This window comes from Strix uralensis, chromosome 5, assembly GCF_047716275.1.
Source record: "Strix uralensis isolate ZFMK-TIS-50842 chromosome 5, bStrUra1, whole genome shotgun sequence".
In the NCBI taxonomy this organism is placed as follows: Eukaryota; Metazoa; Chordata; class Aves; order Strigiformes; family Strigidae; genus Strix; species Strix uralensis.
In genome coordinates, this window is record NC_133976.1 from 85,344,179 (window position 1) to 85,361,505 (window position 17,327).

Sequence of the window (17,327 nt, forward strand, 5' to 3'; positions counted from 1 at the left end):
ATAATGAGATTAATGGCATTAAGATTGAGGATTGAGCCATGTGACTTTCATGCATAGCAAAGACAAATTCGTGTCTCAGTCCTCAGTAATGTGACTTAAAGCACGGGTGGATCCGAGCCTTGTAATGGGACTGATAGGGTAAGAAAATATGTATCTGTTGTGGTTTGTATGATATCTATTTTCTCTGAAGATGTTTATCCCAGTTCAAATTCAGCATTCATCCAGATTTCTGTTTGGGATTGGCAGAATCTACGGCCAGTTCACAATGTACTGACCATTGTATTTGGCGATTTCTCGGTTCTCTGCTTTTCAGGGCTTTGTTGCACATCTCAAGAGGAACACTTTGCTCCATGGAGATGCATTTTATGGGGGGAGTGGGTCAGTCAAACTAAGAAGTGTAAGGTGTGCTTAAGAGTAAGCTTTTTCACCCTCTTGCACAGAGGTCCTTTGGTGGAGGGAAAGGTGAGATGTTAGCTAGAGCTGTGTCTCATGGCATCTGTCAGTGTTGTTCTCACTCCCTCATGATTTTTCAAGCAAAATCATGGCCTGCTGCCAGAGGAGCATCAAGGTCACCCTAAGCCTCAAGAGGTACAGGACACATTCAGATATGTTTCCATGATGTCATAAGTAAAGAAAGACTTTAGGCTTCAGAGCGTGTGTCAGCTTAGAGCTGTATCTCAGTTATAAACATCATTGTTCCCTTGTTATGTAAAATTTCTGGTTGCTATTGGGAATATAAAATACTAAATATGTTGGGTCTTCTAAAGCTAATAACTGAGTCTCAAAAAATTGGATTAAAGCTGTTTTATTTGTAGCAGCAAAAGTTCAACAACTTTATAATAAAAATAAATTTAAGAGGAACTTAAAATATTCAAAATATTTCCTAATGGAAATTCTGAATAAGCAATATGAGAAAATGGGAATGTAGCATTAATAATGAATGCACATACTGATGGAGCTCTGAAGTACATGATTGAAGAGCCCATGGATTTAAATAAAATGTGATCAGTTGGTCTGCAGCATTTTTAGGAAGAAAACTTATTATAAGGGGATTTTGTGCTTATAAGATGTTACAGTTCAAATTCTATGATCAGAAGATATGTCAAAATTTTTATAGTATTGGATACACCTAACAATGGCTATTTTTAATTTGTTTTTTAGTAGTTGTGACTTAGAACTTTACTGAAACTACTGCCCTACCTAAAATATCTTCTCATTCGACATTTAGCAAATAAGTATTCAGAGCAAATGTATTTGAAATAGGAAGGGAACACTCCCATAACGTTGTTTCTTTTCACCTGGAATGTACAAGATAACAGCTGGAGCTTTACACAGGGATAGTTTTGATTTAGCGCAGTCAATAGCTACAAATTATTTTGCTGAATTTACTTTGAGCTTTAGGACAAATATGGCAATTGTTTCCTTTAGTATTAAGACTTACTTTAATTTACAGCATTTTTCTGGTCAGTACGGAATAAGCAGATTGGTAACAATGTTGTATGTCTTGAATTCATGATTAACAGCTAGTCAGTGGGAAATTGTTCTACAAGGATTCCATTGTGTGATGCAAAGAACTGCATTAGACCAGCAAATAATGGTGGCATATTTCACTGTAATTACAATAATTGGGTTTTGTGTTCTTGTGAGTCAAAACATTGACAACAATTCGGAAGATGTTTCTAATTTTACTGTCACTGCAATTTGTATGCTTTGACCATTAACAGTCAGGAAAAATAAAAATGTTTTCAGACTGATTTATTTTCTTTAATAGCCACACTGAAACTGTACTTCCTTTTTAAAATAAACATTTTTACTATAATGGCAGTTCTGAATCCCATAATGGAAAGTAACTCTATATATTTATATTACATGATACCTTCCCTATGTGTAATTCTAAGAGTTTGTATGTGTTAAGAGCTTTCCCTGCAGAGCTAACAAGCTGCCAAATTATATTTCACTGGCTATTAATTGTTTCATTTTAAGGTCAAGTTCTTCTTGTCCTTTAAAAAAAAAGGCAAGCAGTGGAGAAGTATCACTTTCAAAGCTATTTTTGCCTTATTTTTCTTGCCTGTTCTTACAGTATGTTTTGATATTCAGAATAACTGAACTAACAGTCAAGTATTGCTAGCCTTAAAAAGTCAAATGCGTTAGTATTGGTGATTGTGAATTTAGTCTTGGAGAGCTGATCTCTGAGCATATTCACAAGGTGTAGATGGTATCTTCAACTCTGAAAAGGTGTTCTGAATATCTGTGGGCGCAAGGGTTGTGTCAGATAAGCAAAAGAAATAGAATGAGGCTTCAGTTAAGAGGAAAAGGAGATACTTCTCAAACTTGAAATGAGTCAAAATACATTGCTGTAAAATATTCAGAAACGCAGTTTTCTTGACATCATTTGAACACAACTTGTCTTGTTAGATGCCCTCCCAAAGGAGTCCAGTTCATATTCCTTCTGGACCAGTTGTGGCAGCATTTGGGCCTAACATAGGCAGGAAAAGTAGCTCACTGCTGACAATAGATGTCAGCTACTTATTCTGTGTTGTTCCAGCCACTGTGTGTTAATGGCAAATGTAAACTACTGTGGCAGAATTGGAGCTACTCTGCAGGAAGCTGTGACTGCAGATTTACCCAGTTATTGTAATGTTTAATGCAAGATTATGTAGTATTAAGTTAGTAAACCTGTGAAGAAGCAGGAGAGGAAGAATATATAGGGATTTCTTGTTGATCATGAAGTTGAGCTGCCAACATAAACGTTAAAATACGTTCTAAGATTTTTTGCTAGGAGATGCTAGGAGCTCTTCTTACTTGAAGAAGGATAACCTCAAGGGCTGGGAAGTCTTTAATTAAGACAGGTAGGTAGGTGCTTTGCTTTGGACAAATGTTCTTTTTCCTATTGATGTTACTGCTGTTACAATCCTGCTACTGTCGTGTGGCACAACTTGATAGGCTGAACTGTATCTGCTATGCAGTTCACTCTGTGGGTTTCTCAGAATGCTTCTCTTCCACAACCAACCAGGAAAATCTGTTTTCCAACCTCTTTGCTAGACCTTACCCCTTATTACCATCCATATCAATCACATATGTTTGACTGAGCTTGGAAGCCTGGGGTTTTTTTTGTGTGTTCAGGAGAAATAGCTTTCATAAGAAAAAAAGACATTACTTTTTTCAGGAACAGAGCCCTAGAGAGAAGAAACATTTAAACAAAGATGTCAATGTTCACTACTCTATCCACATAGAAACCTGGGAAGGGCTAGCTACCTGAGGTACACGCATATAGATTTGGTATCTTAAGAGATGGGAGTTTTCTATGGATGATTCAGTTTGAGAACAAAAAGCCCCTCTAGGGTTCACTTATAGGCCACCTGTTTCTTTGGTTTCCTGTCTTTGGAGTCTTCAAATCTGTTTGACTTGGTAAGATGGAAGAGAAAAGTCCATAGATGTAAATTTTGTTGTAATAAGTACTCATTGTACTCAGCACTGTTGTACTACCTGAAAGGAGGCTGCAGAGAGCTGGGGATGAGCCTCTTTAACCAAGTAAAAGTCATAGGACAAGAGGGAATGGCCTCAAGCTGCGCCAGGGCAGGGTCAGACTGGCTCTTAGGAAGGATTTCTTTGCAGAAGGGGTTGTTGGGCATTGGAATGGGCTGCCCAGGGCAGGGGGGGAGTCCCCATCCCTGGAGGGGTTGAAGAGTCGGGTTGACCCAGCGCTGAGGGATCTGGTGGAGTTGAGAACGGTCAGTGTGAAGTTAATGGCTGGACTGGATGATCTTCAAGGTCTTTCCCAACCAAGATGATTCTGTGATGTAGAGGCTTTAAGGGCATGTTATTCATAATCATAGAAAAAGGTATCTGGCTGTCAGAGTTGTATGTACCCATGAAATGCTGTATCCTTTCTCCTGTGAAAGAAGGTGGCCAGAGGGAAGCATCCAGGCAGTTGGACCATGTACCTAGCCATGTAGTAAATATTCATATTATTGTTCAATATGCAGTATGACTAAACGATGAGAGCAGAATGACTACAGCTCACTCACAGCTAGCTGCGTTTAGCTCTGTTTAAAAAAAAAAAAAAAAAATCCCTGACATTTTTTTGAACAAATTTTAGCTTGTTATTCTGACAAGGAACTGAAAACAGCTTCCTCTAGCTTTCTGTTGTGGGTCAGTCCCATGAGGAAAACTGAAAAACAGTCCTGGGCATAATGCAACTAGAAATGCAGAAGTTAAAACAGCTAGATTAATAGCTCTTCTTTGTCACTTAGTTCCATGTTTTTGTTAATGCTTTTATCACAGCACAATCAATTGACATTTATAAAATAATTAATTTGCTCAGATTAAATTGGACAAGGAGAATCCTTTCTTAATGCTTTTGAAAGGGACTGAGCTGAGTGCAATTGAAATCATAACTTGCTATCTGAACAGATAGTGAGTGGCACCAACACTGCATGCTTCTCTACTATGCTCCATTAATCTCCAATTCTCTTCTGACAGGTCATATCTGTGAATGAGGAGGCACTTATAACTCTTTGTGCAATTCGTCCCTGACCACTTCTCTGAATCTATCAACAAACCTGCTTGTCAGTTAATGCCAAACATTACACAGGTTCCCTGGTATGGACGTTTCCTCATTCAATAAGATATTTCCTACAAAATATTCAGCTAAATATTCTAAGACAATATGTAAAGAAAAAAAAAGTTGATTTTTGTACTGAATGGTCTTGTTCTTAAGTAGACCTATATTTATGATGCTGTAGAAAATTTTTGGTGGTTATTTTTCTGAATATGTTGCATCCTTCCTGTTTACTTTCAAGGAAGTTCAGGCATTCGGGTAGATAACAGCATCTTCGTACACATTCAAAAATGTTTCACTGTTTTCTCTCTGCATGTTTTCCAGTACTACGTGCCTTTGTGATTTGGAATTTTGTGTTGGTATTCATTTACATCTCTGTGCTGTCCCATTAGACATGTAATGAGTGATTGTGGTTCCATGGGGTGTAAGTCAGTATGTAATTTGGCCTGCAGGCTTATCTAAACAAAAGAATGTACAACAAATAAAGTCAGCATTAGTGCATTTTGAGTGCTGATTGTTTCAAATCAGATACACAGGAAACCAGATGTTGAAGTTTATCTAAAACACTTGCAGCCCAACATGTAACTAAGTACAGCAGCAATAGCGCATGGCGCTTTTTACATATACTTAGTAATATGTTCACAGCAAATACAAATTTATTCTTTTTTCTCAATTCACTTTTTCAGATGCTCTTTTATTTCTAGCTGAACAGAATTACTGAACTTTGGGCTGATTCTGCAGGTCTCCTGGGAGCAAAAATAAATTCAGGGAGAATGTGCAAGAATTGCAGTATCAGCCATGTCTCTAATGACAATAAATTTAGATGCCTAAAATTAGGTACATAAAGTGGCTTGGCTTTTTTAACTGTACTAGGCACTTGTAGCTCTTAGAGTTGTGTATGGGACAATCTGAGTATTGGGCATTTGCAGATGACTTACATTTGAGTACCTAGTAAGGATTTAAAATCCCAGCTTCAGATGCTCAGATTTTAAACACTTTATTAGAAAACTAAAGTCAAAATAGCTCTTTCTTATTTAGGCTAGGATTGAGTACACTCCTGACACTTTCTTCGTTACTATTGTAGAACTGAAAGCTCTCATGATATAACTTTCATAAAGAGGTTATTCAGTCTATGCTAATAATACCTGTTGCTGTGTTCTTCCAACATGACTGCTCAGATGAGCTTGAATACTGTTTGGCTGCTGAGATGAATAATAATAGCAAGTTGAAGAGGTTTTTAAAGGCAGGCTGGTGGTCAGGTGTCAGACACTTCTAAGGCGCCTTGGCTTTCATAAGCCATTAAGTTTCCTTTTTTTCTGAGGAAAGTAAGGATTTAAGAATGGCCCCAAACCAGTTTGCATCTCTGTAGGTCTCCAAAAAGAACGTGTTTTGAGCAGTGAGGTGATATGAGCTCCTGCCCCAAGAAGGAAGACAAGAAATGATGCTGTGATCTCACAGGTAGTTCCTCCCTGTGGATAAAGGAAGCATAGTCATCCCATGGATTTTCTGTCAAGGTGCAGCCTTACATATAAAACTAAACAAATCATATGTTTACTTCACAGGCGTTTGTTACATTGAGTAGTGGAGCCTGCTGTTAAGAGAGAGTGTGTTTTAACAACTTCTGATCTGAAAGTGATTAAAAGACAGTGACACTGAAGGACTAGATAGGAATTTACTTTTGGTCTCTCAAGCCTGTATTTTATAATGTTCTGTTTAAAAAACAACCAACCAAGCAAAACCCTCAGAAAAAGAGAGAAGCCCCCCCCCCTACTTTCATCTAATAGAGGACACCTTATTTTCATCAGTGTTCTCTATACGTTAATCTTTTTACTGCTTTGAACTTGGGTTTAGCTTACTTCTTATGTCCTATCTGGCCCTTCTCCAGCCCTGTGGTTTTACATGCAGCTCTACAGCTTTCCTGGTCACCTTTATCCACCTGCTCAGTGAGCTCTGCCCTCTCAGTAGGTACTTGGCATTGCCTTCACACAATCTATTACTTAACAATTTGAGGAATAAATATTCATGCAACACAGACTGTTTTATGTTAAACTGTCTCACATTTACCATTTCTATCCATGTACCTGTGTTTCCTCAGCTGAATTTGCCAAATATCTCCTTTCTTTCAAGTTCTTTGCTGTTTGTATTCCTAGGAGTAGCAACTGCAGGTACCCTTCTATACAACATAAGCAGCCACTGCAGTTGTCTTCAGACTTTTGTAAAGTGGTCTGTGGGAAAGGTATGAGTTATCTTTAAATTTATGTTCAGGGTTTTTTGGTGAATATGAAAAGCCTTCCTACTAAAAACAGTAAGTTGGAATTATTTGCAGTAGGAGAGCTTTTTTTTTCCTTACTCTTCTTTATTTGAGAAGAAAATAGTGCAAAATCTTCCTGGTTATTTTGTCCTGGTATTGGTGGGCATTGCCTATTTGAGAATGACCACGGTAATGGGAACCATGTGCAATCATATTTTCTACTGCAGTTGTAAATTGGGAGTTCACTTTTCCCCTGTACTACAAAGACAGAAGTTAATGCAATATAGATAAGGAATCTAAGGTTAGATAAAGCTAAGCACCATTACAAAAATATCTCTGGGTTATATTTTGATGTTTATTGTGTTCTCACCATTTTAGAAACAAACACTGAAGGAAAAAATAGAGGTATGTGAACCTTTTGCTGTTTCATTTGAGTTGATCTGTTTCACAGATTCCTAGATCTATGGCATTCCCTGATACTTCTTGTACTGTGGTAGATACTGTTCTGTATTTTCAAATTGCTGCTTCCATCTGCTCATGCTTAGAAAATATTATATATTTTATAGCAGCTTCTTCACAGTATTAGTAGTAGCACACATGGGAAGGAAGGATGGCTTCTCTTTCTTTTTTCCCCCTTCATATTTCTTTGCCTCTCCTTCTTGCTACTCTGCAACAATAAAAATTAACTATTCATTCCTAAAAAGTCAGTCTGGAAAAGGAAAGCTTATTAAAATAAATATAGAGAGGGAAGATATAGTTTTTCTGGCTTGAGCTGCAGCTGGTACAAACTTACCATGTGTAGTAGCTGGACCTTGCAGCTTTGAGTTGTATTTCTGGAAAGCATCACTGCCATGTGTTTGAATGTATTTTAATCCTCCACATTTCCTCAAAATGAAAGCATTATCATCTGTGATTATTATGAATTATTTCATTGCTCAGAGCTTATGGCTTCTTGAAATTAAAAAAAATTTTGTTCCTTTTTGTGTGATCTTGGGAATTTCGATTCATGACTGAACATTGCTGTCTAAAGGAGTTTTGGAAGTTCACTCGGGGGAAGTGACAGTTAACTTCAGAAACTGAGTTGGTTCCAGAAAGAGTGTTTCAAATAAGAAGATAACTGCTCATGACTGACAGACACCTGAAGGACAGAAAATATTTAGAAGAGAGGACATGTTACTTGTATTTACCATTGACATTACTGTTTGGATGTGTGGACCAGAAAACATTATTAATGGGTTAATATTTTAAAGCAGGAACACACAGAATTAATCAGTAATAAAACCATAAAGGGATTTACCCTAATAGCTTTTATTATTTGGGTTACAAGGATAAAACAGGTGGTATTTTATGATAGCTTAGTACTTCACAAAGCATGAACCTGAACTGACTCTGAATTGAGTCAAGTGGCTCTGAGAGTAGTAGGGAATCTTGTAATATCACCACCTAAATATTATGAACCTCAGAGCTGTGATTTCTGCTTTAACTTAAGAGCAGCACTTCCAGGAGAAGCTCTTCTTTCTCATAATACGTGTGTAAGCTAGAGGCAGGTTTTTGAAAGAAATCTACTCTGTAACCAAACTGGCAAAAATTGTTCTGTCCACAGATCTGCCCATGTGGGAAGCATGGGAGGGGAGAGGTGAAGCAGGGAGGTGATCTTTGAGACATGACTCATGTTTTATGGAGCCAAGTGCACATCTTCAACTAATAAAATTAACTATAGAGTATATGCTATGGAACTCCTGGTTGTATAAAGTACATAATCACATCATGATAGGACAAGAGGTAATGGCCTCAAGTTGTGCCGGGGAAGGTTTAGACTAGATACTAGGAAGCATTTCTTTACAGAACAGGTTGTTGGGCGTTGGAATGGGCTGCCCAGGGAGGTGGTGGAGTCCCCATCCCTGGAGGTGTTCAAGAGGCGGGTTGACATAGTGCTGAGGGACATGGTGTAGTTGGGAACTGTCAGTGCTAGGTTAACGGTTGGACTAGATGATCTTCAAGGTCCTTTCCAACCTAGATGATTCTGTAAAAATCATTGTCTTTTTCAAAATGCTTGTAGGAATGAAATGTATGTGTGCTACTTGTGGGATGAATTTGTCACAGATAATCATAGCAGTCTTCCCCAAACAGAAAATTTGTGCACTTTTACCCTATATAAAGAGGGAACAGAAGCTTGCTGTGCTTGTGTAGGTAACCAAGCATGTGTTGAGGCCATTAAGCCCAGGATTATATAGTACATGTCTCTGCAGAAGATCCATGGTCAAAGAAGCAGGGATTCCAGGCACACCCTGCAGTAACAGTGGAGCTGCTCTGCAGTGCTCAGCACAGCACCCACAAATGGGAATAATGAGAAAGTGAGGGTTTCAGATCTGGCATGATACTGTTCTCCCTATTTTCTCATAACTATCATGTTATGGAGCAAAAAGCCGTTGTAATAGTGAATGCTTCTTACTAAAGGAATTAGCAAGCCCAGTGTAAACAATTAGGGTTTTGTGGGGTTTTTTAAGAATGCATGGATGCAGATAGCAAACATCTCTGTCTCATCATACTGCTAAGATTGATAAATGAATATAGACCAAACCTTTAAAATTACAGAAATAAAATATGCATGACTGTCATGATACTACTTATGACAAATGCATTGCAGTAATGTTAATATTGATCCTGTGCTATAAAGGAGGCAAACCCCCACGAATTAACTAGATCCTTCTCTTACTATTTCAGCAGTCCATTGTGTAGTAGGAATTGATAGCAATACAATGTTTTCCTTTTAATTTGATTACGCCTTACATGGGCACAGTGACTTAACTCTGCCTTTGGCCAACTCTCAAATTCTGCTAGGCTTCTGTGGGGAAAACCTTACTGAAATGGAAGCCAAAACTCCCCCAGTTTAATTTTGCAGATGTGATCACGTGCAGTGTTACTACTTTAGAGATTGAAGGAGCCTGTTCCTAAGTCTGTGGTGCTTCTCAAAGCAATACTTCAAATATTGGATCTGTGTATCTCAAGACTTTGTCCAGAAATAAGGCTGTTGGAGGAAAAAAATGTCTTATCAGAACAAGTGCAGAACTGACAGGTCTCACAAAATAAAGCTCCTCCAGAGCAACCAGAGTGTTTCAGTAGTGCTGGAAGAGCACAGAAGTTCATGTTCCCAGTGCCAAGAAGATTTGGTTTTCTCCTGGAAACATAGATTAATTGTGATTAAATGCAGCAGATGTAAATAAAATAGCCTTGTAATTTTATGTCCTTTAGCAGTGTTTAGTTATGCCATTTTACAATTATATTCTATAGACTTCATTTTCATTCCTTGCCATTCATGCTATGACCCTTCCAATAGTAAGCTCTGATGTTGTATGCTTTTTAGTATTTAGCTTGAATGTAGTTCAGCCAAAATGGTGCTGTAGAATGAACTTGAAATTTCAACAACTTAGTCTTCTAGGAAGGAAGCTTTCTCATTTCTGTCATGAGTTGTTGTTTTCTTCTTACCCATCACAGCATATGCAAGTGACACCACTTTGTCTTTTACTTGATTTGTTTGACACTTAATTTTAGTGATTCTCCCCCTGCAAACATTTTTTTTTTCCTCCATGGAATTTATATGTGTCATCCTGTGCAATTTCCAAGTTAGACTTGGCCAGCTCATAACTGTATGTGCTAAGCTTTCAAGAATGATCAGGATTAAAATAGATTGGGAGCTTTCTTAGAAACGGTTAGGATTGCTAGTAGTCATATTTCACATCACAGCAATTCAAGCTAGATGCACTTCATAACTTTTGAACAAAATAAATATAGGAAAAGATATTGAGAAGACCTTAAAGCAGAAATTGCTTATGAATATTGATGCAGCTGAACTCCAAAAGGCAGGTTCATGCGTACTTCACATGTGTGGTGGAAGAAGTCAGCCCTGTACTTGATCGAAATAAATACTGAGGCTAGAGCTTTTTAAAACATCAGATTTCATCAGTTCCAGGGCTATCTGCACTTCTCTGTTTTTTGCAGTCTGTGAGTGAACTTCATTCACTGGCCATCATATGTCTTCCCAAACTGGGATGAAATTGGTAGCTTTCTTATGCTTGGAGCATAAGCTGAGCTACCCTCCAGCTTTGTATCCGTCGTGGTTACCGTGCTGAGCTGACCGCATTCACGCACCTGAGGCTCTTCCCTGTTCCGTGGCAGAATTTTTGAACATTAGTGAACATAGTGACCAAATACAATACTTGAAACAAAAGTGCTGTTTATAGGATAATAGCAATAGAATTTTACAGAAGGGTTTTAGAGAAATTAAAGTATACACGGTGCTAATTGAGGGGAATGAAAGTCAGATTGTTTCTGTTGTCATGCCCACATTGAAATTGTGGGTATGGTGAATTTCTGCTTACAGGGAGACCATCCTCAAGAAGACAAGATGTTCTTGGAATAGGTTCCTGTGTATTTGAACAATGTATTGCACATACATGTTTTTGTATGGCATATGTTATAAGCCTCAACTTCACCAATTCTGACAAAAAAGCAAGCCATGTCTCTCACTAGAACCATTTCTTTAATCTACTGCACAGTATCTTAAGCAAGGGAAAGAGCTTGTATATATTGTCTCCCTAATATATTATGATTTATTTATATTATTTGTGCAGTGAAAAGACGTTTAGAAGGGAATACCCAAGAAATGTTACGGGCCAACAGCTTCACTGATGACATTGACCTTGTATCAGAAGAGTCGCCACTGTCAGCTGTATCTGACGTCACACAGTAAGTGGAACAACAATTTTTTAATTGATAATATAAATGCTCATTAATGTTGAGGGAGACCTGTCAATGAATAAAAGTATTATACTTTGGCTGGCTGCATTTGAAGTGATTATGAGTTTGATCTTATTTAACTATATATGGACGTTTCTGAAAAATGCAAGTTTAGTTTAATCGAAGTAGTCAGATGTTTGGAAAGTGAAGTGTTGCTCTGTGATGGGTGGCTTGCAGCCTTGGTGTCTTTGTTGTTTTACTTTTTAAGGCAGCTGACACAGTTCCTGAGATTGAGTTTTACACGTAGGCTTATATTTTGTAGAATTCTGCATCTGCTTGAGCTCTAAAGCACTGCTAATATGAGTAGTGTTTGAATTGATTGGAAATATAAATGAAATAGTCATTTATAGATACAGCCTGGAAATGGAAAGGCTATGTTATGTGTAATATTTTGATAAAGGAGGCACACTTGTAAGGAAATAATGTTCAAAAAATATGAAAGTAAAATTGTTAAGGAAATGCTGAAGGTGTCTGGATTGACCAGGACAGAAAATCCCCATTATCAGTGAGTTCACTGCAATTGTTGAACAATCTCTCATGTTGCTTCTGTTTAGTTTAGCAAATGTCTATTTCTTGAAATAAGCATAACAGTGTCTTTGTGCAGGACACCTCCATGTTGTGTTTTGACAGGATCCTGATTAGCCTTCATGCTTTTGTCCTATAATGTACAATTCCAGTGTTGGTGATGAGAATTCTGGAGTAAATTTGAAATGTAAAGCAGGGCATTAAAGCATACTGCAAGGCCTGGGTGGCCCAGAGCATCCAGGCATCATACTAAGGCTTTATGTTACATGCAGAAACTGGTACAAGCAATGCTGGTGAATAGAACTCGAGTTACCAGTGATAAATGGCCTAAAGGTTTGGTACAGCTGGTGCAAGCTCGTGAAGGTCTTACTAGTCATTTGGATGCTATCTTAATGTTGGTGAAAAACTTGCCTGCGTTCATGTTTGCAAGAGGAAAATATGGAGTTGTCATTGGAAAAACCCTTTGGTAAATAATCTGAGATTGAAAAGAAGAACAAAAATTGTTGCTTGCCTTCAGATAGGAAAAAAATAGAGACAACGGGGTTCAGGATGAATTTGAAAGTAAAGTGATTCCAATCTATAGCGTGATTGCTTTTAAGATGTTTTCTTTCATATCATATGGTTACTTTCTCTCCAGGTAACTCATACAGATGATGTGTCTATCAAATCTACAGTAACTATACTATGCTTTTATACAAGAGATCCCTTCTGCTTGTATTTTCCCAAGATGCTGTATTTTGGACCTTCTTTCAAATCAGAGAATTAGAAATTGTTCCATTCAAATTGGTCTTTTTTAAAATCAGTATGGTGCAAGCACAGGATTTTGCATTTGGAAAGAAACAGTTCTTATTTCTACTATTTAGTGCATGAAAAATTAGTGGTATGGTATGTTATTCTGTGTAGTGCACCTTGCAAACTGTACCTGCGTTTCTAGCTCAGTGTTTAAATGCATTTCTCTCTTGTGTAGAACGTAAGAAAAGGAGTAGTAGAAAGCTAACCAAATATACAAATGAACGAAATTTAAAATATGGAGAGTATTTGAAGTAATACGCTACATGGTTTAAAGTAATATACTAACAATTCATTAATTCCTCTTGATGTGGATGTCAGGTGCATATAAACAGAATGATCTTGCAACTAAATATTGCTAAATTAATGGTTATTGAATTCTAAGACCCACTATATAAAATGTATGCATACATTTTAACTTCTGAATATTTGTAATTAACTTCAAATGTACAGAAAACATAAGGTCAAAAGTTATAGGTGTAATATAAAGTTACCATGTAAAAAAAAAAAAGCCAAAACCCTGTTTCATGTAGCTTTATGCTTCTAAAGTCAAGCATGCCAGTCTTCACCTTTATCACTGATAATCTCATTTTTTTTAATGTGTGTAATTCTACTTAGTAGGATGCATTGATTTAAGAGTTGTCCTGATTCTCGAGTAGAAATGTAGTACCTCCTTATTCAAATTGTGAACATCATTGGATAAGTATGGAACATGATGTATTTAGGGATCTTGGTTTTAAACTGCCATTTCTAATGCAAACAATAAGGTATTAACACTGTATTTGCCTGATATGCGTATATCTTCTAAATGAATATTAGATATACTTAGCATGATTATTTGTCTTGTCTTTTAGCAGAAGTATAAGCAGGTAAGTCTTTGTGTGTGCTGTACTTGCTTCAGTGTGTGAGCTTTCCAAAACAGCATGGCTTTTGTTTTGCACTTAGTAGTGTATTCCCTACACTAGTGTGCCTTGGAATTTCTGATGGGAAAATAATTTAATTTTTTTCTGTTAAAAGTTCCGCTCTTATCCTGCTAGAAATAACAATTATTCTGTTTGTTCACATAGATGTTGTTTCATGCTCTGGAGTTACATACCAGTTAGATTCCTCCCTGCCCCCCCGCCCTCCACACACACACACACGCTTTGGAGTGAACTACGTAATGGAAAGTGGTTTTATCTCATTTGGGAATAACATGTATTTGATAACTAGTGCGACAACTCTTCATCCTAGAGTCACAATGCAGGCAATGATTAGACAAAAATTCTTGCAAGAGTAGAATTTAGCCAATGGTGTGTGTGTATATACATATGCAATGAACCTTCTCAGTTTGCAAAGTAAGTGAAAACATGGCTTTCACGTAACAGTTAATGATAGTATGCTATGATGATGACAGTTTCACATGGAGCACTTCTTTGTGAAGTCAAGCTTGACTTTGTCAAACTGCCAAAAGGCGAAGTTTTCCTTGCCTTCAACAAGCATTACGAGTTACAAAATCAGTCTCACAGTATACCTTTATTCCAAAGCCAGTAACTGGTCATTTTTTAAACTTTGTGAGTTGCTGCGTTGATTATTAAACATGAAATGTCAAGTCTGCAACTGTAGCGTTTTGAGGGTTTTTTCTGTGATATGAAGAGTAGATTCTTCTGAAATCCTCTCTGCTAGATAGATGATAGACGTTCTCTGACAGTAACCTTTACTTTTGGCCATACTCTCTTCAAAACTCCCTTCATTGTGTGGGAAGGCAGATATTGTCCCAGGAGAACAGAGTTCCTACCCTTGAGCCGTGCTACCTTGGACAAACATCTGTTGCATCAATCTGCACATGTGCTTTAGTTTCACAGTAACGGAAGTGGTTGCTCAGCAGAACCTATCAGACTGGTTGGAAACTGGTGATACTAACATTTAAGAATGTGTCTTGAGTGAAAGCGAACCAATTCAGTGGGTTGCAGCACTGCCCAGGCTTCAGTGGTTAATACGTCCAGTACTGGATTTCTGATGTTAGTGATCCATGCAAGCTTAGAGAAGGTTTACTGTCCTGGTAGAAGGTGTCAATAAAACCAAAGAGCAAGTTTGCAAATTGATCTTAAGATACCTTTCTGTAGAAATATAGCTGCTTTGGATCCTTTGGATAGTTGGGGTGATGTTGGTTTCCAGTCATCGGGGCAAAAATGTGGAAGAATACAACTTCCTGAGCTAGGGAACAAAAGCATCATATTCAGTGTAGAATTCTGTGGTTGTCTGAAATTCTTGCTGAATATCTCTGGCCCGGGCTCTTGAGGGTAAAAATCTCATATGGTTGCTGACCTGAGTGGAGCTATGTTGTTTTATACCAGCTGTTTCTGAGGTGTCCAAAGTTGAGTAAGAGTGATACTGTTAAAGATTAATCAATTCCAACAGATGATATAAATACGTTCATTTCAATCAGTTGATAAGTAGTTCTGGTTTTAACAATAAATGCTTAAACTACCTTATTGCCTGATGTATTTACCCACCCAATTTTTCAAATTCTCTGCTAAGCAATCAGAAGATGACTCCGTCAGTGCATAGAGAGATTGCAAAATGATGTTTTGTCTGATTTGAAACCTAGAAAAAAACCTAGTGATTATACTTGTCTCATTACAGCACATTTGTTTGGTCTTTAGGGTTAATCTTCTACATATATTGGTAACTATCTAAATTAAGCCAAGGTCTAAATCTCATGAATATTACTTCTAGAGCTGGAAAGTTCATTTTTATCACTTTGCTTTTTCTTGCTAACCTTAGTACTTTCTTTATATCACCTGATTTTTTTTTTTTGGTGGAAGACATAAGATCAAACAATTTGAAGATGGATCCGTAATCCGACTTGATTCAACATAATGCATAGTGCCGATTCTTTCTCCATGATGATATGTCTTGAATCCCCTTTTTTCCTAATTTCCTACTGTATGCACACAGATGTTCTGACAGGAGGTATAAATTTAGGCCTGCTTGTAAAAATAATACATGGCAAATTCCTTATCTCTGTAAGAGATTGTTTACTAATGAAAGAGACAAGAGATTGCTCCAAATGGCACTGATCAAGCAAGTGGGAGGCTGTGATTTCTGCTTTTTTTTGGTCATGCCTTGTCTCCTATCTATTGTTGGCAGGGCTGTTTTATCTGTCTGATGCAGCATATCATATGTACCACAAGGTCTCTGAGGAAAAGAGCTGATGCTATTGAGGTCTGTAAGCTGTAAGCTTGCTAATTCTTGAACTGTGTCCATAAGCAACGAAAATGGAAATAAAACCTCTCAAAGTGCGTATGTATTTGGTAAGAGACAAAAGGATGAAGGTAGAAGTATACCAGAATGAGAGCAGGGACAGGTCTTAGTGGATTTTTGATCCTTCTTCCTAGTTGGAACACTTAAGGCCAGCCACAACCAACAGCAGGTTCAAACCAGAAATTATGGTTGCACTTATAGTGGTGTTAAGTGACACATGGGTATGTGGGATATAAAGGTCCTTGAATGTGTCCAGAGGAGAGCAACAAAGCTGGTGGAAGGGCTGGAAGGCAAGTCCTGTGAGGAGCAGCTGAGGACTTTGGTCTTGTCTAGTTTGGAGAAGGGGAGACTTAGGGGTGACCTCATAGCTCTCTACAGCTCCTAAGGAGAGAAGGTGGAGAGGGAGGTGCTGAGCTCTTCTCCTTGGGATCCTGTGACAGGAGACATGGGAATGATTCAGAGATGTGCCGGAGAGGTTCAGATTGGATATTAGGAACCATTTCTTTACTGAGAGAGTCATCAGACACTGGAACAAGCTTCCTAGAGAGGTGGTTGATGCCCCAGACCTGTCAGTGTTTGAGGCGTTTGGACAATGCTCTTAACAACATGCTTTAACTTTTGGTGAGCCCTGAAGCGGTCAAGGCAGTTAGGTTAGATGATCATTGTAGGTCCCTTCCAACTGAAATAGTCTATTCAACTCCAAGTCCTGTAGACCTGCACTACCATACTCTTGCAGTATCAAAACCCACTCCTGAGGAAGAAGAAACAATAGCATTAATCCTACACTGAATTGTGCAAATGGTGTTTGTCTCTTTCTGGATTCTTCCTGGCTGCATTGGAGCTTTGCAAAAGTAAAGGAGACCACTGAACATAACTTTAAGCATTAATTTTTTTTATCTCCAGATGGTCCTATTACACAGATTGTGATGACAGCAACCCTGGCCAGGAAACCCTGGTGTGTATGACAAAGTATTAACCTTCCAGCAGGAAAGAGAGAATTTGGCCAATAGAGTATATTGAAAGATTACACCAACCTGGTCCCAGATAGCACAGTCTCAGGAAAAATATACACAGCACCAGCTTTAGAGACAGACATCCTGTTTTTGTTTTTCAGAGTTCTGTGGTTTAAAGCTGTGGTGTTTAAAGCTCTTTACACTG

General features: G+C 38.0%; 1 protein-coding gene across 2 annotated transcripts in view; it reads left to right on the top strand.

The window, feature by feature from the left end:
- LOC141944837 (potassium voltage-gated channel subfamily KQT member 1-like) overlaps window positions 1-17,327 on the top strand; it is a 507,306-nt gene that overhangs the window by 87,679 nt on the left and 402,300 nt on the right. The window contains exons 12-13 of one of the 2 annotated variants that reach the window (XM_074872064.1): window positions 11,444-11,558; window positions 13,778-13,792. In XM_074872064.1, the coding sequence (XP_074728165.1) occupies window positions 11,444-11,558; window positions 13,778-13,792 (130 nt within the window). The remainder of the gene's footprint in view (window positions 1-11,443; window positions 11,559-13,777; window positions 13,793-17,327) is intronic. The other variant, XM_074872065.1, reaches the window with a different exon arrangement.